Below are 23,641 nucleotides of genomic sequence, written 5' to 3'. Positions count from 1 at the left end.
TCCTGGTCGAGCGATGTTATTTTGAATGAAATGAACCGAAATAACGCTCGTCTCACTTACGGCAGCCTGCCGCACAATCTGTGAAAAGGTATACCTTTTTGACACGAGAATTGAAACACTTAGAGAAGAACTACATACTTCATATTTATATATTTCAGCGTCCAAAGGGTAGAGTTTTCATGTGTGCAACTTTTATTGGTATCGGTTACAAGGCTTTCGAGTAGTGGCCTGTTGAAAATAGGAAAATTTAATTTTTCTTGCCCGCGGCCGGCGAGTTTCCACCGTGCGCGGCGGACAACTTGTGGTACCTATTTGTAGCCACATTTATCATGTTTGCTCATCATAACTTTTTTTTTTTCTTTATATCATTTTGAAGCAGTTTTAAGCTAGGTAATAAACAATATCATTTCAATGCTTTAATTCTTTTGTTTGTTTTTCTTTGTTCTCCCTCATAATTGGTGGGTTTTGGGTGAATGTTTCTACGTTTATCTGAGAGGACTTTTGTTATCTCCTTTCCTTTTATATCTAGATATTTGATCACTGATAGAGATTCTTGGTAGAAGAAAAAAGACCGCCATTCGTTGACCAACTTGCAAAAGCGTCCAGTTTGGATCTCAAAGTATCCTATCACAGTGCTGTCAACCTTACCTAAAAGTGCCTATTTTTAAAACTCGGATTTCTTTATTTGTACGCCTTTGAGTATTTTGTTGAAGATCGTACACATTATATTATTCTATTTCTATTGCAAACATTTTTTTTAAAAATCATACTCTTTTTAAAATCAGTTCTGTTTTTTCCATAACCAAGTAGTTCATTGAAATATTTTCTGGTGGGAAGTGGATACTCTTTTTGTTGTCAATAAAGAGAACGTTTTAATTTAGATATCGATTATAATATTGCCCATGTTCCAAATTTGCATGTTATTTTTTTTTTTGAGGATTCTACAGATTGTTCAAAAATCTTACTCATTTTGGCTCTCTGTTAAAAAATAGTACTCATTTTGGCTCTCCGTTCAAAAATCTTACTCATTTTGGCTCTCAGTTATAGACATTTACATGGTCTAGGGTTGGCAGCACTGCTATCTAGAGGGGCAAAACTACTTGTTAACTCTTCCAGCGCTGAGGCTATATTCACATTTCCGTCACAAAATGGTTGACACCTGATTGAGGCAGCATGAGAATGGCAAGCTAAGACAAAGCGACATTCGAATTTGGCGCAATATCTCAATTAAAATACCCCCCTAGGGCCAATTGAACGTTCTGATGAAAGAAATGATACCATTGGTTCAATTTATAGCACTTGTAGAAAGTAGGATTGGATTATATTATTATTTTTGCCTTTCAAGACTGGCCGCACTGTGTGGCCATTGGCCAGTAGAACAGATTCTGCTCTGGCCGCACAGTGCGGTCAATGGCGCTGAATGAGTTAAGACTTAGATAAACTCAAACAACTGGGTGGGGTCTATTAACCTCCCATGGTGGGTGATAAGGTCATAGTTGGTGCGTCTTCTTTCCTCTTATATTTCCTTTACCAGGCTGCTTTCTGTCTTTTTCTTGGAATGAGATTACTGGGTTTTTTTGTCCAGTCCATGACGAGAAGGGGGGGGGGGGGGGGGGGGGGGGGGGGGGGGGGGGAACAGTCAATATTAGTATTGGCAGATGATTTCTTTTTTCCTTGTAAATTATCTCTCTGTTTACATTATAATTTTTGTTTTGAATATAGTTTGTAGACATTTGAGTGTATTCCTCTTGGAGGGATCCTGTGTTTGTGTACGGATGAGACTTTTTACTTTTAAACTTAGTACGATTGTATGCTCTTTAACCTTCTTCTGTTCCCTATTTTAACCAGTCCCATTTGTCCCACTTTTTTTTTTTTTGCAATACTTTCAATTTTAAGTCTAGATTTTTTTTACTATCCCATTTTCTTCTTTATTTACATGCGCATATGTGTTGCTAGCGCTGTAAAACCCTTAAAAAAAAGCGGGTGGTTGGATGGGAGCATCACCCTTGAATCATATACCTATGATGTTCGCATGGGTGTACGATCCGATAGTGATGTCGTTTCTTCTTCTCTTTACTAGCTTATCCTTCTTCTTTGGTTTGTGATTGTATTTTTGACAGGGGATATTTTTTTTCCTGTAAATCTTCTGCCTGTTTGTTCTTGGTTATTTATAATTTAGCTTATGATATCTTTAGGTTATGATTTTGATTTACATTTGTACTATTTTTGTTATATTGCTTGTTTTTTTGTTTCAGCGGTCTCTCATATAACCTCAATTGTGTTGGAAGAGACCTAAAGCAACAAACAAACAAACAAAACCCTTAAAAACAAACAAATTATAATATTATAGTCTCCATAGCAAATGGAAACGCATACATTGATACTGCTGTGCTCAAAGTTCATGTCTAAAATATAGCTGGCATATTTTTTCTATTAACATCCTCTGGTATGTGGCTTTGTGCTCTAGTGATGTGACACTGTGCTTATGATCTATAGGATCTGGTTCGTGTCCTGCTGTATAAATGCTCAGGGTTTTTAGTTTTTTTTGGGATAATGATTAATAAAACACATTACTGTCCTGGCCTTAGTAACTGGATGACTTTCTTTTTGACTGAGAATGTCACTTCTTACAGTACAATTTCCTCTCTGCACGTTTCTCTATTTGAACCAGCTACTTCTGTTCTTTGCGCACAGTGTAATTATTCTTGATCTGAAATATTTTGACCATTCCTTGACTTTTCTTTTCTTTTTTTTTTTCTTTTTCTATCTCTTTTTGTTTCCTTTTTTAAATTTTTATTATTTTTTTAATGCGCTGAAATTTACTAATAATTAATTATAATGTCACAAGTGCCAAATTTCCCATGATAATGTCAAGACCAACAGATAGTCTTATGTACAAAGTATACCCCTAGCAAAAGGATACAACTTTTATTACACGTCAAGACAGAAATCAAATTATTTTATTTAAAAAAAAAAATTTTTGTGGGGGGGGGGGGGGGGGGGTGTTGTAATTCCGAAACTCAGTGAAACTCACATCTTGTATTGTATTTAGTTATATAGTTTAATAATGTCACAGAGCAATACAATCAGAATATTATTATATGTGTCAATATCAAATCGTCAACAATGAAAAAAAGTTCATAGAATAAGTTTTGTCAATTTTAATTACCAAATTATTATTAGTTTCACAAAAAAAATATTGATGCTATGCAATTATCATTTGCCAGCTGGATATAATGTACCAATAACACTAAACTACGTGTAACCTTAAACGCCTAAGGTCAGATTGATAGAATTTAGTGAGAACTACTTATTTTAAAAAACTGGCTAAACTAAAAACAGTTTTTTTTTTGTATGTTTATTTTGGCTGGCGGATGTTGTGAGTATTTTACGAAAATGCATAGCATCAATATGTGTAGATAGATGTGAATGTCAGGGAGAAATGGAAAGAAATCTGTTTAGGAAGCTCTGGGAGATAATATAAACTGGAAACGACTTAGTTTTGTTTGTTTGCTTGTCTGAGTGGCGGGTGGTTGGATGGGAGCATCACCCTTGAATCGTATACCTATGATGTTCGCATGGGTGCACGATCCGATAGTGATGTCGTTTCTTCTTCTCTTTACTAGCCTATCCTGCTTCTTTGGTTTGTGATTGTATTTTTGACAGGGGATATTTTTTTTACTGTAAATCTTCTGCCTGTTTGTTCTTGGTTATTTATAATTTAGCTTATGATATCTTTAGGTTATGATTTTGATTTACATTTGTACTATTTTTGTTAGATTGCTTGTTTTTTTGTTTCAGCGGTCTCTCATATAACCTCAATTGTGTTGGAAGAGACCTAAAGCAACAAACAAAATAATATGATGATTAATATTCTTTAATTTCGCAACTCCCCATGTCGATGAGTCTGCTCATTGTTGTCAATATGTATGTCTTGGTCTTGAACGTATAATACTGTTACTCATTTTCTCATTCTGCTGGCATTGATGGTTTACTTTCTCCTTGAGCGATCTGTTATAAAGGAGAGAAGGGGACATTTTTGATTGTTTGTTTATTTGTATTCGGTTTTTTGGGGGGTTTTTATTCTTATTTTTTTTTTTTTTTGGGGGGGGGGGGGGGGGGGGGGGGGGGGGGAGTGGAAGGGAATTATATACTGTACACACACAATTTATAATGGTTTGGTGAATTGTACAATCGGTGTACAAAGAGTGTTTCGTTAACTTTTTGATGTGTTTAAAATGCAAACATCCACACAATCGTTGAATTATTGAGTGAATACATTTGCTATCAAATGCAGTCCTTGTTTTGTTTTTGTATTTAAGGGTTTTATGACCCTTGCAAAACATTTAGGTCATTTCAGCGCCAGTAAAGAGGAAGAAAATGGGATAGTCAAAAGAGTTTTATAGATTTACAATTGAAAGCACATGAGAAAAAGTAAGACCATGGGGAAGGGTTCAAAAAGGAAACAGACCCACTATCAGTGGGTGTTACTTAGTTTGAGATCACCTAAAAGTCTCATCCAGACTAGACACAAACATAGGTCCCCACGTAGTGGAATACACTCAAATGTTTACAAACCAATATATATATATATATATATTTATAAAATAAAATTTAAAAAGTAATAGTACATAACAGGGAGCTGATTTATAAGGAAAAGATATCACCTCCCAAAACTAGAATTATGCATTTGACTGTTTCCCTACCAATCAAGGATTCTGGCCAGGGCTATGACTATGACAAAGGTAAGTAATCTCATTCCAAGACAAATACAGAGAGCAACTCGGAAAACAGATATAAGGGGATAGGAGACCACAGCGTGACTTCCTGCCCACTGTGGAAGGTCAAAGACCACACCCAGAAATTCAGTCCTAGTCCTAGGATTGGTGACCAAATTATTTTTTGCACAGCTTAGGGAAAATTTTCTGATTTGCTTTACAACCGCAAAATATGCACGTTTTGCAAATTTTGGACGAATTCTTGGAATCTTTTTAAACAAATGTTTGCGAAATTTGCGTTCCCCGCGGTGATGAAGATTTTTATTATAATTTTGATTTCCCAACTTTGTGCCTCTTTCCAAATCAGCATAATTTCTGGCAAAATTTACCATTTTTCGTCCCATGATTTTGCATAATTTTGAGTTTGAAATTGCGTAATTCCGTGGGTATTTTATTACATGGATTGCATGTAGTTAGTTCTTAGGTGTGATACACCATATTTCGAAAACTGCAAAATTTACTTATTTTCTTCTGCAAAATTCATCATTTTCTTTGCAAAAATTTGAAATATTTGTTGCAAAAATACGTGGGGTCAGATAATATATCCACACGGGATCGACTTCTCAGAGTTGTGGCCTGTTGTTTTATGAATTGTGTACTTCTGTGAGTGTTGGACACTCGTAGAATCCATTAAGCCTCCAAAAAGTAATGTTTAAATGTTTGTTGTCCTCCTATAACAATAGTGTTCACTGTTGGACACAACTAAGGGACATGATCTGACAAACGCATTCCCTTAATAATTGGCAGAAGTTATTTATTTATTTGCTATATTTTATTTTTTTTGGAATTATTTGAACCATCTGATTAATTAATTGTACTGTATTTATGTACAATATATTTTGATATGAGGCACATATTCATATATTATTAACACCCAATACAGCAGTGATCCTTTTTTTTTTTCTTTTTTTTTCTCTCTAACCTCCCATAGTGGGCAGGGAGGTACATAATGTGTCTTCTATCTCCTTATATCTGTTTTCCAACATGCTTTCTGTCTTTGTTTTGGAATGAGATTACTTGGTTTTGTCCTGGCTGGGAGGGAAACAGTCAAATGCATAGTTATTGTTTTGGGAGATTATATCTTTTTCCTTGTAAATCATCTCTCTGTTTGCATTATTATATTTGTTCTTTTGAATGTGTAATGTAAGCATTTGAGTGTATTCCTCTTTATTGGATTTTGTGCTTGTGTCCGGATGAGACTTATAGGTGATCTCAAACTAAGTACATTGGTGGTATACTCTGGGAATTTATATCTGATCCCTATTTGTTCCTACTTCCCCTTTGTCTTCCTTTCACTTGAGTGATTTAATTGTAATTCTAGAACTTTTTACTATCCCATTTTATTCCTTTTTACTGGCGCTGATATAACCTAAATGAGCGCCGTAAAACCCTTAAAAAAAAAACAAAAAAAAACAACATGTTTTTCCCCTCTACTTACAGTATTTTAATCTGTTGGGCATACGACATTTATTAGGCTTAGAAATTTGGCTTAAAAAGTGTTAGAGGAGTTCTTCTATCCAACATTTATTCAACTTCCCCCCCCCCCCTCTCTCTCTCTCTCTCTCTCTCTCTCTCTCTCTCTCTCTCTCTCTCTCTCTCTCTCTCTCTTTCTTCTCTCTCTCTCTCTCTCTCTCTCTCTCTCTCTCTCTCTCTCTCTCTCTCTCTCTCTCTCTCTGTGTGTGTGTGTGTGTGTGTGTGTGTGTGTGTGTGTGTGTGTAGCTGCCATCTTTCTTTTCATAGAGGTTGATAGTTAATATGAACTTCAAAAAAAAAAAAGTTAAATTGATCCTGTATTTATCATCCGACGTGTACATATATGCAGATCTGACATCCGAACCCACTTATGGGCTTATTTAAACATTAATTGTTGTAATGGACGATATTTTGCGTCATTTTTTTTTTTTTAGATTACCATTGCAACAATTAGCCCATAAGGAATTGGGTTATCAGACCTGCAAATAAGTGGTCGTTATCAGGATATAATTTAGCACAACAATAAACCTAATCACCCTGTTTTTATCGGTATTTAAATTATTATTATTAGTATTACAGACCTGACATAGATGGCAGTGTTCTCCACGTCCCTCTGAGATGCCATTCTTGACGTGAAGACGTATCCAACCAGCTTGCTTTTGTCTTCATTGTTACGAACCAGCTGTGACACTGGGAGAGACACTAGAATTATTGATAATGCGCGCTGCCTCCGATACTATATTATTATTATTATTATTATTATTATTATTATTATTATTATTATTATTATTATTATTATTATTATTATTATTATTATTATTATTATTATTATTATTATTAGTGGTGGTAGTAGTAGTAATAGTAGTGGTAGTAGTAGTAGTAGTAGTAGTAGTAGTAGTAGTAGTAGTAGTAGTAGTAGTAGTAGTAGTATTTTAAATTACGTCCTTACGCAACGATACCATTAAGATCCCGTCGCCTAGTCAAACAAACTGATGTGTCAACAGGAATCGCCCATGTTGTCCAAATTGATCAGATTGGAGGGTTAATAAGCTTGCCCAAGGAAATAAACAAATGTGCCTGAAGCTGGGCTCGAACCTGGGACCTTCCGGATCAAGGTGCAATGCCTAAACCACTCGGCCACTCGCCCCCAACCCATTATTAACGATCGATAATGTATCTCACCATGCCTTATACAGTTGTAACACGTTTATGACAGTTTGACAATATTCCTGGTTCTGAGGCTATACTTCGTAATATCACACCGATTTCTTGTTTCACTTTATTAGCGGGTGGTTGGATGGGAGCATCACCCTTGAATCATATACCTATGATGTTCGCATGGGTGTACGATCCGATAGTGATGTCGTTTCTTCTTCTCTTTACTAGCCTATCCTGCTTCTTTGGTTTGTGATTGTATTTTTGACAGGGGATATTTTTTTTCCTGTAAATCCTCTGCCTGTTTGTTCTTGGTTATTTATAATTTAGCTTATGATATCTTTAGGTTATGCTTTTGATTGACATTTGTACTATTTTTGTTAGATTGCTTGTTTTTTTGTTTCAGCGGTCTCTCATATAACCTCAATTGTGTTGGAAGAGACCTAAAGCAACAAACAAACAAAAAATCACTTTATTATTTTTTTTTGGTCATATTCGTTTATCTTGTCTGTTTATATTTACTGACTTATTTATTTTCTTCTCTTCTTCTTCTTCTTCTTCTTCTTCTTCTTCTTCTTCTTCTTCTTCTTCTTCTTCTTCTTCTTCTTCTTCTTCTTCTTCTTCTTCTTCTTCTTCTTCTTCTTCTTCTTCTTCTCATCCTCATCCTCCTCCTCCTCCTCCTCCTCCTACTACTACTACTACTACTACTACTACTACTACTACTACTACTACTACTACCACTACTACTACTACTACTACTACTACTACTACTACTACTGCTATCCTCCTCCTCCTCCTCCTACTACTACTACTACTACTACTACTACTACTACTACTACTACTACTACTACTACTACTACTACTACTACTACTACTACTACTACTACTACTACTACTACTACTACTACTACTACTACTACTACTACTACTACTACTACTACTGCTACCTCTCCTCCTTTATGTTTCTGTGTCTTGTGAGCAGGGGCCAGCTATAGCGAGGTTCCACTCTAAATATTCATTTATAAATGTAATGTTTAAAAAAGCATAAGTTTTAATATAGCGCTAATTCCTCTAAATGTGCACACAGCACTCTGCGACAGGTACCAACCCAACAGCAATACAATGTGCATGACGAAACATGACGCCTAAAGAAGGAACGAGAGAGAGAGAGAGAGAGAGAGAGAGAGAGAGAGAATGGGGGGGGGGGGGGGGGGGGTCGCGGTTGAATCCTTGGAAAAGGCTCTTTAAAAAAAAACTTGAGCTTTTATACTCTCCGAAAAAAAATTGTAATATTTTGCGTTGTCTCGTCCTAGAAGTGTTGCCGTTGGCGAGGGACCGCTTGCAAAGGGCGTTGGGTAGTTTTAGCGGATTGTGCGCGATATACATTCTCTATTTTTTTGTTTTTGTTTGTTTGTTTGGTTTTTTTTTTTTTTTGGGGGGGGGGGGGGGGGGGGGGGGGGTCGTTTTGTTTTGTTTTGCTTTTGTTTGTTGTTTTGTTTTTTGTTAACCCCTTACCTTTACTCCGGTACTTGGCTAACGAGGAGCGCCATTCCTTCAATTTGACACGTTTCTCTGTATCAATGATTCCCTGAACGTCCTCCAAGGCTTTTTGAGCACGCTTTATTTTCCTCTTGGCTGCATTGTTGGTAGTTGGATTTCCTGCAGGGCTGGATATGTGGAAATGGTAATAATATTATTATTTTGATTTTATAGTTAGTTTGTAGTTGACGTCACTCGGGTCTTTGTTATTGTTTTTTGCTATCCACGTTTATGAGTAATTCTCACTAAATAATATTAACCAGACTAAAAACGTTCAAGGTTACACATAATTTTGTGTGTTGGTCCAATATACTTCCGGATGGCAATGTTGTGAGATTCTTAGCCAAGCGCATTCTATCTATAGTATTCTATCTGTAGTGAGCTGTAATTAGTGCAACTAAGTACAGTAAAGGGGGGGGGGGGGGGGGGGGGGGGGTCCCGATAGCTCAGTTGGTAGAGCACTCGCTTCACACACAAAGGAACCGAGATCGATCCCGAGTGCAGTCGAGTTTTTTCTGATCCCGCTGTCCACCCACCAGTGAATGGGTAGCTGAGTCTGTTAGATTTGGCGGAAAGTACTTTGTGATAGACTAGCGTCCTATCCAAAGGATAGAAAGCAATTGCTATTTTCCGTTTCACGCTATAGAAAACGGGATAAACTCCGGCTCCACGGGCCGAATGGCCCTGAAAGTCTATAAAGTACAGTAATACCTGAGACTGAAATATAGAGACTGGAAACTTCTGGAGCGACAATAGCAAGTTCACGATTACGTTCCCAACCTAAAGCGATCGACGAACGACGTGGAAGAAAAGGAAGATGTGCCCTCAGACTCTGAGGACTGATCTTTGGTAATCTTCCACGTCGATCGCTGTAGGTCTGGAACGGAATCGTAATCGTTAACTTGCTGATATGGTTTTAATAGCAGACAATGTGTTACTCTGTCACTGTCAGGCCGTCGTCATCGTTAACATCGCCTGACACAAGAACCGTGGCCTTCCTAAAGTTATGGCCTGATACTGACCAAAAAATGACGTCAAAATGCCAGTCTTTTGCCACAAAAGAAAACAAATCGTGAGTTGTATTCAATAGTTTAACCAATGAAATAACTTGTTTCCATGAGCTCTACTAACGACAACTCACAAGGCGGTGCAAAAACCAAATAATGACGTCAAACTGCCAGTCCTTTTGGATTTCAGTGTCAGGCTATAACATAACGATGGCTACGCTCGAACCCCCAAAGAGTTTGACGTCATTTTCTAGGTTTGTGGACCGTCTAGTGAGCTGTCGTTAGAAGAGCACAAGGAAACAAGTGATCACAATGATTGACCTATAGATAGCTCGAAGTTGACGTCACACGGGTCTTTGTTATTATATTTTACCATCCGCGTTTATGAGTAATTCTCAATAACTGTATTAACAAGACTATAAACGATCATGGTTACATACAGTTTTGTGTGTTGGCCAGTTATACTTTGGGATGGTTATGTTGTGAACTTCTTAGCCAAGCGCATACAATCTATAGATAGTTCGAAGATGACGTCACTCTGGTCTTTGTTATTGTTTTTTGCCATCCGCGTTCATGAGTAATTCTCACTTAACGGTATTATCCAGACTATAAACGTTTATGGTTACACACAGTTTTGTGTGTCGGTCCGTTATACTTCCGGATGGCAATGTTGTGACCTTCTTAGCCAAGCGCATACTATCTATTGATTACAACTCACGAGTTGTTTTCTTTTGTGGCCAAAGACTTGCCTTTTTGACGTCAATTTTTGGTCAGTTTTTGACTCTAAGTTTACGATGGCTACGGTCAGGTCATGTCAAGTCGGTAAATTTCCTTTCGTTTATAATGTTTATTTATATTATTATACCTTAAATTAGGCTCGGGTAAATAGATTGGGTGATTACTTCTCACTAAATTCTCTCTCACAAACTATAATGAACATTAATCTTTTTTTGTTTTCTCTAAGACATGCAAAGTAAATTGGTTTGGATAATGTTCAATCAGTGGCGTGGGGCCATTGGATCGAATGGTGCCAGGCACCGTACCAATCTTTTAAAAATCATTAACAGCATAATTTAATTAAAAATAAAACTGAGAAATTTTAACTCCACTGTCTTTCGCCAACTCGCCAACAACATACTGCCTTTTTATTTTTAGTCCCCACTCTATTCAAGATTCCGAATCACGCACTGCGCCGACTCGTGTGTTGGTGACATCACTCCGTGAAGTAGTGACTAAATCAAACACCGTGGTGCAAAGCAATCCGAGCTCCAGTTAATGCTCTATCCATTAGTATCGCTACAGCTGATTGAGCGAGAAACTGGGTCGAATTATACTATCTTCAAATAGCGGAAAACCCCTTGACTTGTGCCAGGATCTGAGAGCTCCACCGTTGGACGGGGGGATGCGCCAAATTAGGGTAACTTCGGCCATCCAAATTATTACATTAACTGTCAAAAACACTGATCATTGTCAAGTTTATTTGTAAGCAGCAAAGAAAGACAACATAAAACTTAAAAATATGACATATCACCCCCCCCCCCCCCCCCCCCCCCCCCCCCCCTCCCCAACTCTTTTTCACGATTATTGAATAAAGTAATTCTTTGCAACGAAGCATTGTGGACGAATTTACCAATATTTTTCTTGCTTGTAGTGCCGAGTTGATGGTTACGTGTGTATGAGTGTTTATTTGTGTGTGTGTGTGTGTGTGTGTTTGTTTGTGCGTGTGTATTTGTGTGAGTCAGAGAAAGAAAGCGAAGATTGTCAACAGTTATACTTTGGTGTGTTTTTAGATTTTGTAAGTACTTAAGTGGAGTGATTTTTTCTTTGTGATGCTTTAAGATCTGAATCTACCTTTTATTTGTGCAATCATTAATCGTAGTCCACTGATTTCCATTATTTGAGATATACTTTGAAGTTTTGTTTTGTTAAACAATGAATTGCAATGAATCAAGTTGACTCTTTACTTCACCGACCGTTTGGGAGATTGACACTAGATGACAAATTAGAAATAAAAACACTAGGTCCTCACCAACCAACTGATTTTGAATAAACACAGGTGTGGAAATCTCGAAAACGCTCTTTTTCAGTGACATGGTATGACAGGCATGAATGGCTCACAGTTAGTTTAGAAGAAAAAAACACTGACAAATCATGGACATCTATAGGCTATAGTGACCTTAACCACTTCCATCGTAATTCTGAACCTCCTGAACGTTGTTTTAGCACCCTTAAAAGAGTGAAAAATTTCTTGCGAAATTCAATGAAACACAGAGCGGTTAAATTCGTTAATGATTCTGTCAATTCACAACGCTGAAATAGATGCCATTCCAAATTTCAATAAACACATTATAAAAAGATTTGCAGAGATGAAACATCGCCGTGCAGATTTTCTTTACAAGTACTAAAAGTAAGTAATTTCTGTCATAGGTTGTTTTTTTTCTCTTTTGATTTACATTTATCACATATTGATTGCATTATCGACCAAACCAATCCTTTAAATGGTGGACAAAGAATAATTACAAAGACCTTTTCATACGGGACTTGTATCTCAGTGTTGTGGCTTGATGTTTTCATGAATTATTTGTTTTTGTGAGTTTTGTACACTCGTAGAAACCATCGACTCTCCCCCCACCCTTCCAAAAAAGAGAGTTTTTAACATGTGCTCTCTCCTCTTAATCGTGTTCACTGTTTTAGATTTTTTTTTCTTCTTCTAATCATGGCACCACCATACGCCGTCAATACGCCACGCCGCTGTGTTCAATTATTGTTACATGAAACGTCGTGGGTGGTCCTAATTCAGAAATGAAGAGAATAATTCATGATTATCTTACTAACAAGTATAATTGAAGGCTCAACTCCTGTCGTTAGTTTAAACATTGTGTAAATATGATCAGGACGTAACGTGAATTCAAATGATTTATTTTACTGATTAGATTACGAATGTAGTTTAAAGTTTCATTTGTTGAAATTGAATAGGATTTGTAGGAGATGGGGGGGGGGGGGGATCATTGTAAAAGAGTGGGAATTTATAAGCAACTCAAAAGAGAAGGGAAAGTACAGTGGAGTCCTGATGAAACCAACACGGCCGGATCAGAAAGATCGGTTGACTTTAAACAAGGTTGACTTTATCCACTATCAATGATCAATGGAACACACCAAGACATACAGATAACAGAAGATCTGGGACCAACAAGACGTGTTGCCTTGACGTTAAGCAGAAGTTGACTTTAAGAGTGTTGGATTTATGCGGATTCCACAGTGTTACAGTTGATTGAATCCCTTTTAGTGGGAGGAGACCCAATAAATATTATTTGATATATGATTACAACACGGAATTATGGTTAAACCCAATATTATTTTTAATTTAAAATAATAAGTTGGCGTTGAATAAATAAATTATGTTCCTATCCGCTCACATCCGTTCAGATAAAATAAATATTGTCGCGCGATACAAAATCTTAATCAGTATTAGAAATAATATACGTATTCAATGTCATAAGAAAAACGAATTCTTCCACTCTCGAATTTATTTCGAATTCGTTCTCCATGTTGTGCCGCGATTGGAAACTCGTTCAGAATTCTAAATATACAAGATTGCAAAAACCCTATAATATCATGACCATAGCATACATGGAGATATACAACGAGTGTGTTTTTGAGTGGAAAATTGAAGGTCATACAGTTCTCTCAAAGCAAGATGTTGTGACGCTGATGTTTAGTGGTAATACATTGCTTCTTTCCTTCCTTTTTTTTTTTACATTCGTCGCTTTCGTAGTAGGTGCAAGATGTGTATTATTACGCTAAAAAGCAGCATTCCGTGGAATTTTTATTTTTATGCTCATAATCTATCTTGCATTTTATTTTATTTTTTTACCATGACACTGTTGTTTTCGAGGCCAATTATTATTAGCAACGAGACCAAAGATCTATGTTATGGTTGCTCACATAAAGATAAAGTGTCAATCACGAATGCACTCGGAATTCTTAAAAATTGAATACGGGGAGGGGGGGGGGGGGGGGGGTTGCCGTGTGATTAAGGGTACTGCAATGTAGTTAGTGAGTGAATTCCAGAGTTTGAGAACCATTTCAAAATTTTTCTTTTTTTTTTCTTGGGCAAGATTACTGTTAACTGTAACCCCCTCCCCTCCCCCTTCCCCCCTTTTTTTCTCTCCTATTTTAAACAAAATTGTCCTCCACTCTAGGACAACTTCATTTGACAAAGTTAAGTTTTGAAGAGAGAGAGAGAGAGAGAGAGAGAGAGAGAGAGAGAGAGAGAGAGAGAGAGAGAGAGAGAGAGAGAGAGAGAGAGAGAACAAACATACTTACCGGTCAATGCTATAAGGACGATACACTGTGTTGATTGCCTTATTACATCCATTACTTGTTGAGGACAAAGATAAAAGTTCAAAGGTCGTGGTCATGACTCCAACGGTTGCATTTTCAACTTCTTCTTCTTCTTCTTCTTCTTCTTCTTCTTCTTCTTCTTCTTCTTCTTCTTCTTCATCATCATCATCTTCTTCTGCGATATCTGCTTCTGTCGATTGGGCAGGACAGTTTGCTTTAGAAAAGAATAATTTCAATAATTAATTTTGGTAATAATTAATCGTGAAGCCCCAGGTACTCCGGAAAGACGAGGGTCATTTAAATCGATCGATATTTGAAGGACGAGCTTTCTGGCCAAATTTTTAAATACGTGTCTTTCCAGACTACGGCAGTTAACTGGTTAAAGTTGATGTCCACAAATTTGACATTTTACCTATTTATTATTATTATTATTATTATTATTATTATTATTATTATTATTATTATTATTATTATTATTATTATTATTATTATTATTATTATTTCATTACTAGTAAAAAAGTCCGCAACTTCTCGGGAAGGAGTGGTTTTTCATTTTTCATCATAATCGTGTAATTTGCTTACTATCAATGCATGAGGGCAGACTAAAACAAAAACTAAAATGAGCTGAACACCATGGGTTAGGTTGAGTGACAGATAATAAATAGTCAGTAGGCCATCAGAACTGAAATGTAATCATGTAACATGTTTATGCAACATCGGTCTATCAAATCTAAAAACAAATGAAAAATATATTGATTTACATGCCATACTCTTAAATAAGATTGTCTAACCGAATACAATGTCAAATCATGATTAGCAGATGACAATGGATGAAACGAAAGTCTGTTGACAAATTGATTCTTCCGTTTGGACAGATAAAATAAGATTATTTCAACCATGACTTAACTCGTATGATTTTTTTCGCAAACGTATTCTTCTGATTTGACATGTGAAATGAAATTAGTAAACCTACATTGATTTATTCTCTAAATTATTAAAATATTTGAGGAAATGTTTCGCAAACCTGGAATTATGTCGCTTAAGTTAAGCGAATACATTATAGTGTGTCCTTTTTACAGGTAAAGCCAATCTGTCGCTTCATTGAAACGGGCAAATGACCGAACATAATGCCTTAGCAGATTTTATAAATTTTAAATGAAATGACCTATCATTATTCTCTATTAGATTTTCTTAACAATTATTAGAGTCAACATAGAATAAACCTTAATTCTTAAAAACGGTTTGCAAGTTATCGTATTAAACTGTAAAAAATATTTTTATAATTTGTAGATATGCCAGTAATTCTGTGCGCGTAGGCAAAAAATTAGCATCCACTACATGAAAAAGTATGGAAAAATTTCGAGCCCATCTCTATTTTTTTTTTCAAATGAAGAGACCCATTTTGTGTGTGTGTGTGTGTGGGGGGGGGGGGGGGGGGGGGCACTTTTAGTTGAGAAACTAATCTGCCCCTAATATAATACGCGTAATATGCAATTAACCCATGCTTGTTACCTTCTTACGAATATTTATAAATTCAATTCTCAGCATCTTCATCCCCTCGATATAAAAACTGTTTGGGACAGGGGGCCACACATGAGATATGTGACCCATCTTCTCAAAGCGGCATTACCTCGGGGTGTTTTAGATGCTAAAAATGGAATTTATAGTCACGATTAAGAAGCTTTAACATATCTAATTTATGTTTCATTGAGAACTAAAGATATTTTTAAAAGTAATGTATTAATCCCTTTATATGGGAAACTTGTTTTTATGGTTTTTCCAAAGGAAGACTGGAATAGCCCGAGTGTCAACCTCAGTACAGCGCCACAAGTAAGATCGGGCGAGGTGACTTACTTGCCCAAAGCCACACAACGCAGTGGGTGTTCGAACTTGGTACCTTTCGGGTACGAATCAAAGACCACTGAGCCACGCTGCCCCTATAGTTGCTTGGAGTGACAAAAAAAAAAAAAAAAATATCCCCTTTCTAGCCGTTTTAAACTTTAAAATCATTCATAGGAATCTGGGTCACAACCTACGTTTACTTATTTGTAGGTCTGATAACCCAATTTATTATGGGCTCATTGTTGCAATGGAAATCTCAAAAAAAAAAAAAAATGACGTAAAATATTGTCCATTACAACAATGTTAAACTAGGCCCATAATTGAGTTAGGATGTCAGGCCTACAAACATAAAACGCCGTTTTGAGACGGCGGGTCTCATTTGGAAAAAAGGATCTTACCTTTGATTATTTTCACCTTATTTGAACAAGAACATCTCGTTTTATTTCACCCATTTCTGTGTAACACCCGATTATAAATTCATAAATCAAATTTATGTGCTGTTTGCTTTTTCCCCACTCTTGATTTTGAAGTGTTCTCGGGTGATTTCAACCATATCGTAAAAGTTTGTTATAAGCAAACAATGATTTCATCAAGTGTTATGAAACATAGAAAGAGAAAAGACACGAGTGATTTATTTTATTTATTTCCTTACTTTTTATAGTGGCGATATTGAGGGAATGCATTTGCTACCAGCTTCTGTCCCTTGATTAATGACTGTGTGACATAACAGGAATCAGTCATATTATAAGACTGTTATCTCAGTATTGTGGCTTCTATCATTTGTGTGATTTGTGAGTTTTGTTCACTCGTATAGTTCATTAAGTGAAGTGCTGTTCCCATGTGATATGTCCTTATTATAGCGTACACCGAGTTGGACCGTAGGTTGGACATAACTAATCAAAACTAACAAAATCGGTGACAAACGCATTCCCCCAATAGTAGACCATTTGCCTCGCAAGCAAAGGGACCGGTATCGATAAGAGCTCGGTTACGTTTGTTTAAGTGTTTTTGATATTTTTTCCTTATTTTTTGCTTGTTTTGTTTTATTTTTGTTTTGTTTTGTTTTGTTTGTCCTTTTGTGTGTGTGTGTGTGTGTGTGTGTGTGTGTGTGTGTGTTTTGTTGTTTTTTTTTTTGTTTTTTTTTTTTGTTTGTTGTTGTTGTTGTTGTTTTATTTTTTTGGATATTATTTTGTATGTTGTTTAAAAAAAAAAAATTATTTCCGACCCTTTATCATTTCAGCAGTGTCTAAGGCAACCGGGCGTAGCCTTCTTTTACTGACACTTCCTTTAAATTACGTCACAGCAGTAGCGGCCGTCGCAAACTCATGGCCTGACACTGACCAACAAATGACGTCAGAAGACAAGTCTTTGGCCACAGATGATGAGTTTTATTCAAAAGTTTAACCAATGGAATCACTTGTTTCCTTGGTCACTCCTCAAGACAACTCACTAGGCGGTCCACAGACCTAAATTTGACGTCAAAATATGGGTCTCAGTGAGTCTTAGTGTCTGGCTATACGTTAACGATGGCTACGGACGATCCCACTTGCTAAAGAAAGTGAGCTTTGAGTTGTACTCAAAAGTTCAACCAATGGGATCATTCCCCTGAATAATTTCTTTTTGTAATTGTCTCTGTGTATTGTGGCGTTGTTTTTAGGGAAATGTCAGGCTATGGACTAACGAAAGCTATAAGAAATTGATCTGATTAGTTTGATCTGATGAGAAGGGTAGGTTACTTCGCAATACATTAATTATCGTTCTTTCTAAAAATGTGGCATGCAATTGTTAATGTGCGTTTGACATCATAGATGAAATAAATAGGACTCTGAAAGATACTACCGGCGTCCAGTCGTTTCTTTGTTCGTTGTGTTTTTATTTTTTATTTTTTATTTTTTGTATTTTTTTTTTGGGGGGGGGGGGGTATTTGTTTGTTTGTTCTGTTTGAGGGGGGGGGGGGGGGTTACCAGTTGGCATGCGGTTAATCTCAAAATAGTGCACAACCATCATTCTGGTTGGTTAAGGAGAGGAGGGGAGCTGGGGGGGGGGGGGTGCCTATATTGAGGCTTAAAACTTTTAACTCACTGTAAAATATCTCAAATTTAAATGCAAATTTTAACGGAGTCGCTGCAACTAAAGCATCGCGAAAGTTTCAATTTTGAGAAATCCTCACACAAACTTTCAGGATGAGGTCGAGGTTCTGACAATGCTAATGTCGTCTCTTTTTGTCTTTGTTGTTTCCTGTTGTGGACCAATCTGGCGAAACGTCTCAGGAACAGGGCGCCTACCATGAGCGGGATCTGAAATAGAGTAAGCAAGTAGTAAGAAATGTACTCTCTCTCTCTCTCTCTCTCTCTCTCTCTCTCTCTCTCTCTCTCTATCTATCTATCTATCTATCTCTATCTCTATCTCTATCTCTCTCTCTCTCTCTGTGTTTTCTTTCTTTCTTTCGTTCTTTCTCTCTCTCTCTCTCTCTCTCTCTCTCTCTCTCTCTCTCTCTATCTATCTATCTATCTATCTATCTCTCTCTCTCTCTCTCTCTCTCTCTCTCTCCCTCTCTCTCTCTCTCTGTGTGTGTGTGTGTGTGTGTGTGTTTTCTTTCTTTCTTTCGTTCTCTCTCTCTCTCTCTCTCTCTCTCTCTCTCTCTCTCTCTCTATCTCTCTCCCTCTCTCTGTTTTTTTTTCTTTACAACACATACACACACATTAAACAATATCACAGTCAATCGTTTAGCAATCTTTTAATTCAAATTTTTATCTAAATCATACCTAGAAAGAAGTGTGCACTGTCAGAACTGTACTATATTCCGTGTAGCTATGAGGTCGATCTTTGTTAAATCAATTAATATTCAACACATTCTTGTGTATCATAATATGTGAAATAGCATAATGGGCACTGTATTAATTTAAATTTATTTAATTGCACACATTAGAAAGTCTCATAACTGAAGCAATTATTGGTTTGATTTAACATCGTTGTATTGGAGAATGTGTGGCGTTCGTTTGAGAGTATTTTCATTATTGCGGCGATGTAGTCGAGTAGTATGACACTCGCCTTCGGATCGGAAGGTTCGAATCCCTCTCTATGCAGAATATAGATGTCTAGTTGAGTTTTTTTTTCTTTTTAAGGATGTAAAATATGTACCCGTCCGTGAACAATGTTGTCTTTGTCGAGAAAAAACAACAACCTTGGTATCATGTAATAATAATAATAATAATAATATAATAATAATAATAATAATAATAATAATAATAATATAATATAATAATATATAATAATAATAATAATAATAATAATAATAATAACGATAATAATAATAATAATAATAATAACGATAATAATAATAATAATAATAATAATAATAATAATAATAATAATAATAATAATAATAATAATAATAATAATTAATAATAATAATAATAATAATAATAATAATAATAATAATAATATAATAATAATAATAATAATAATAATAATAATAATAATAATAATAATAATAATAATAATAATAATAGTAATAATAATAATATACTTTATTCATTTAAAAAATGGAAATTCGTTTACTGACGTGGAATGCATAAAATGTATAAATGTTATGGCGACAATGTAATATCAATTTTACAAAGTGAAATATGTTGTCCCTATGACCCTATATCGTCTAACAGGCACCATGCCTCGTCCTACATACGTCTACGTGGTCTTGTGATATGACGCTCGCTTTCGGATGGAAGATCCAGGATTTGAGCCTCGGTTGGTTCATAGTTGAGTCCTCACGATCTCTCACCGTACTCATGTGTAAAATGAGTACCTGGCCGTTAACAGCGTTATCTCTGTCAGAACAAAATTGTAATACCGCCTAACAGGCTTCATGTCTCATTCTACATGTTACGTGTTGCTGTTGGTCAGGGACCCCTTGTAAAGCGCCATTAAGCACATTTAGTGGATATTGCCCATATAAAAGCTCACGTTTTTAAATAAGTTTTTTTTTGTTGGCTAGGGACCTCTTTGTATAGCGCTTTGAGAACGTCCAGTGGATATTGCTCTGTATAAATGCTCTAGAGTATTTTCATTACAACAATGAGCCCATAACAATATGGGTTATCATACCTGTAAATAAGTACGCGTTGTTTTAAACCTAAAGAACAACAATGAAGGTTGATCTCTTACCATAGAAGAGACAATGGTTCTCCATGTCGTCTGCCAGATGTAATATTCGTCTTCAGGGAACACCAGCGAAAAGTTACTTCTGCCAGATAATCAATTAATTGTTCGTTTGACTTTTAAACAATCATTTATTACTTTTGATATACTAAAGTTGGCGAAAATTTAATAAAACTCTAAATTAAAGGAGAAAAAAGCATAAAAACCGTCCCGGGAACAGGGTCACCGACTATGAGAAGTATCTGAATCAGAGAAAGCAGCTACTTAATAATAATAATAATAATAATAATAATAATAATAATAATAATAATAATAATAATAATAATAATAATAATAATAATAATAATAATAATAATAATACACATTTATATAGCGCTCATTCTCGTGTAAAACACAAGCTCTGGGCACTTTACAATATAAATATCAATTTTAAGTGAAAAAAAATAAAATAATAATAATAATAATTCATAGCCAAATCAAGGATTCATAGAGTCAGTAAAAACAAATACATGTAAAATGTGTCTTGAGATTCTTTTTAAAGGTAGGTAAAGACTTGCACTCCCTCAGACCACGTGGTAGTTCATTCCAAATCTTGGGGCCGAAACAAGCAAACGATCTATCACCAAATTTTGTTCTTGATCTTTTTTCCGAAATTTTCGTTTGGTCATTACATGATCTTAAAGTGTATTAAGAAATGTACCCTCTCTCTCTCTCTCTCTCTCTCTCTCTCTCTCTCTCTCTCTCTCTCTCTCTCTCTCTCTCTCTCTCTCTCTCTCTCTCTCTCTCTCTCTCTCTCTCTCTCTCTCTCTCTCTCTCTCTCTCTCTCTCTCTCTCAAGTGCCCGTATAGACGGGGTAAACCGGCAATAATAAGTGCTATTTTTTTATCATTATAAAAACAAAACGAAGAAACTTTGATTTTTTGGCTTTCCATAAAATAGTCTTCAATCGGAACGTCCCAGCGCGCATCTTTTATATTTAATTTTCTTTCTGTTTGGAAAAAAGATAACATGTGGTATTTATTCGTGTACTTATTTGCAGGTCTGATAACCCGAATTGTAGTGAGCCCATTGTTGTAATGGAAATGCTCTCAAACCCACGCAAAATATTGTCCATTACAACAATGTTAAAACGAGCCCAAAATGGCGTTCAGTTATCAGACCTGTAAATATCATGTGTACCTTGTATGTTGTGGCCAATCGTCTCAAGACGATATTATTATGATGGGATGAATTTAATATTGAATAATAAAGATTTTAACTTTAATTCTCTCCTTCAGTATTTTCCCCAAAATGTCAGGCTTACCCAGTAGAAAAATTGATTTTTTAAACTCAAACAATCTCTCTGCAAAACAACGTTATGTTCTTATTAATTAAACAAAGGAAAATGTGATGTACAAAGTAAATCTGAATTAGAAAAAATGTATAGTGTCGTAACAAACGTGACGATTTTGCTGTAGGTGGTAAGGAGAGGGTTAATGGCCGGAAAGGTGAGATTTTAGGTGGTGCGGTGTCACTTTCGGGAACTATAGCCTATCCATTGCTATGCGTTTCGGTAAAATACTCACAACATCCGCCAGTCGGATATCACTAACCGACAAACAAAACTAACCTTAAACTGTTATCGTCGGATTGACAGAATTTAGTGAGAACTTATCATTACAATGACTGTCAACAAAAAAAAACAAAAAACAAAAAAAACAATAACAAAGAGCTGAGTGACGTCAATTTCGTTCCTTCTGTTGTTCTCATGAAACCATAATATGCAATCAATCGCCTCAAAACGATAATATGTCGGGGAGAATTACCAGTAGATTTTTGTTTTTTGTTTACAACGAATAAAATTCTTTTGTCAATAAGTCATTGCATGACACGTGGGACCCAAGATATCGTCTCTTTTTTTTTTTGGTTTTTTGTTTTTGTTTTTTTTTTTTTTTTTTTGTTGTTTTTTTTATGTTCTCCACTTCATAACGTTTTCAAAACCCGCCGAGTCACATTTAGATAGAAAAAGAGATAACATCCTCTTTCAATATTTGGAAACTTTGGTATCACCAAGAAAAACGCGAATCTTTCAAAATACTCGGTGTAATGTTTTATAATGCAGAAGAGACAAGTTTATTCTCCACTTAAACTAATTAGATAAATGACCAAACAGAAAAATAGCAGTTTTCTCTGAATGATGAAATTGAGAATTAGCAAGTTTTTTTCAACGAAAATTCTTTCTTTACTTGACTTGTTAGTTATTGCAAACCAAGTGGGAACTAAGATATCGTCAGGTTTTTATGATCTTTCCTTCAAGACTCTTCAACTCTACTTTAATATTATAGAAGTACAGATTATGAGGAGGTGACTTTCAAAGCCTGCCAAGTCCTTTTTTATCATTATTCAGGGACAACTCTTTTATTATTATCATTATTATTATTTTATTATTATTATTATTATTATTATTATTATTATTATTATTATTATTATTATTATTATTATTATTATTATTATTATTATTATTATTATATTATTATTATTATCTATTATTATTATTATTATTATTATTATTATTATTATTATTATTATTATTATTATTATTATTATTATTATTATTATTATTATTATTATATTATTATTATTATTATTATTATTATTATTATTATTATTATTATTATTATTTATTATTATTATTATTATTATTATTATAGCTAATATTGTTATGTTATTTTTGTTTGTTCTTTTAAAATGTCCTTATTTATCTATTTTTTTTAAATTGTCATTTATTTTACCAGTTAACTGCCGTACTCTGGAAAGACAAGTATTTAAAAATGTGGCCAGAAAACTCGTCCTTCAAATATCGATCGATTTAAATTACCCTCGTCATTTAAATCGATTGGTAGTTGAGGGACGAGTTTTCTGGCCAATTAAAAAAAAACAACAACAACTTGTCTTTCCAAAGTACGGCACTTTACCGGTTAAAATGAAAAATACTTGTCTTCTCTGCATTATACACAACAATACATTGAGTGTTTTGAATGATCAGCTTTTCCCTGCTGATTCCAAAGTGTCACAAAGATTGAAAGAGAATGTTATTTCTTTTTCTATCTAGATCTGACCGAGCAGGTTTTAAGAGGACCTACCTACTCAAATAATAAAAGTAAGCATTCAGAGGTATTAGAAGAAGAAAAAAAAGAGCTATTATATCGCGCAATATCCATTAATCGTGCTCAAAGCGCTTTACAAGGGGCCCCTGACCAACAGCATGTAGAATGAAACATGACGCCTGTTAGGCAATAATGCAACTTTTCCCGATTTAGACAACGCTGTTAACGGCCAGGTACTCATTGTACACCTGAGTACGAT

At 35.4% G+C, this 23,641-nt stretch overlaps 1 protein-coding gene across 2 annotated transcripts in view; it reads right to left on the bottom strand.

Annotated features, from left to right (window-relative positions):
* Positions 1-3,861: 3,861 nt before the first annotated feature.
* LOC144965722 (uncharacterized) overlaps positions 3,862-23,641 on the bottom strand; it is a 21,894-nt gene continuing 2,114 nt past the window's right edge. The window contains exons 2-7 of one of the 2 annotated variants that reach the window (XM_078901350.1): positions 20,303-20,381; positions 18,309-18,435; positions 14,279-14,510; positions 8,922-9,073; positions 6,833-6,953; positions 3,862-4,011 (exon numbers count right to left, since the gene is read on the bottom strand). In XM_078901350.1, coding sequence (XP_078757476.1) covers positions 3,921-4,011; positions 6,833-6,953; positions 8,922-9,073; positions 14,279-14,510; positions 18,309-18,435; positions 20,303-20,381 — 802 coding nt within the window. In that variant the 3' untranslated portion in view covers positions 3,862-3,920. The remainder of the gene's footprint in view (positions 4,012-6,832; positions 6,954-8,921; positions 9,074-14,278; positions 14,511-18,308; positions 18,436-20,302; positions 20,382-23,641) is intronic. The other variant, XM_078901351.1, reaches the window with a different exon arrangement.

This window comes from Berghia stephanieae, chromosome 2, assembly GCF_034508935.2.
Source record: "Berghia stephanieae isolate SIO BIC M18660-M18661 chromosome 2, UCSD_Bste_1.3, whole genome shotgun sequence".
NCBI classification, from domain to species: Eukaryota; Metazoa; Mollusca; class Gastropoda; order Nudibranchia; family Aeolidiidae; genus Berghia; species Berghia stephanieae.
Note: the sequence above shows the minus strand (reverse complement) of the source record. Positions and strands in the feature narration are given on the sequence as shown.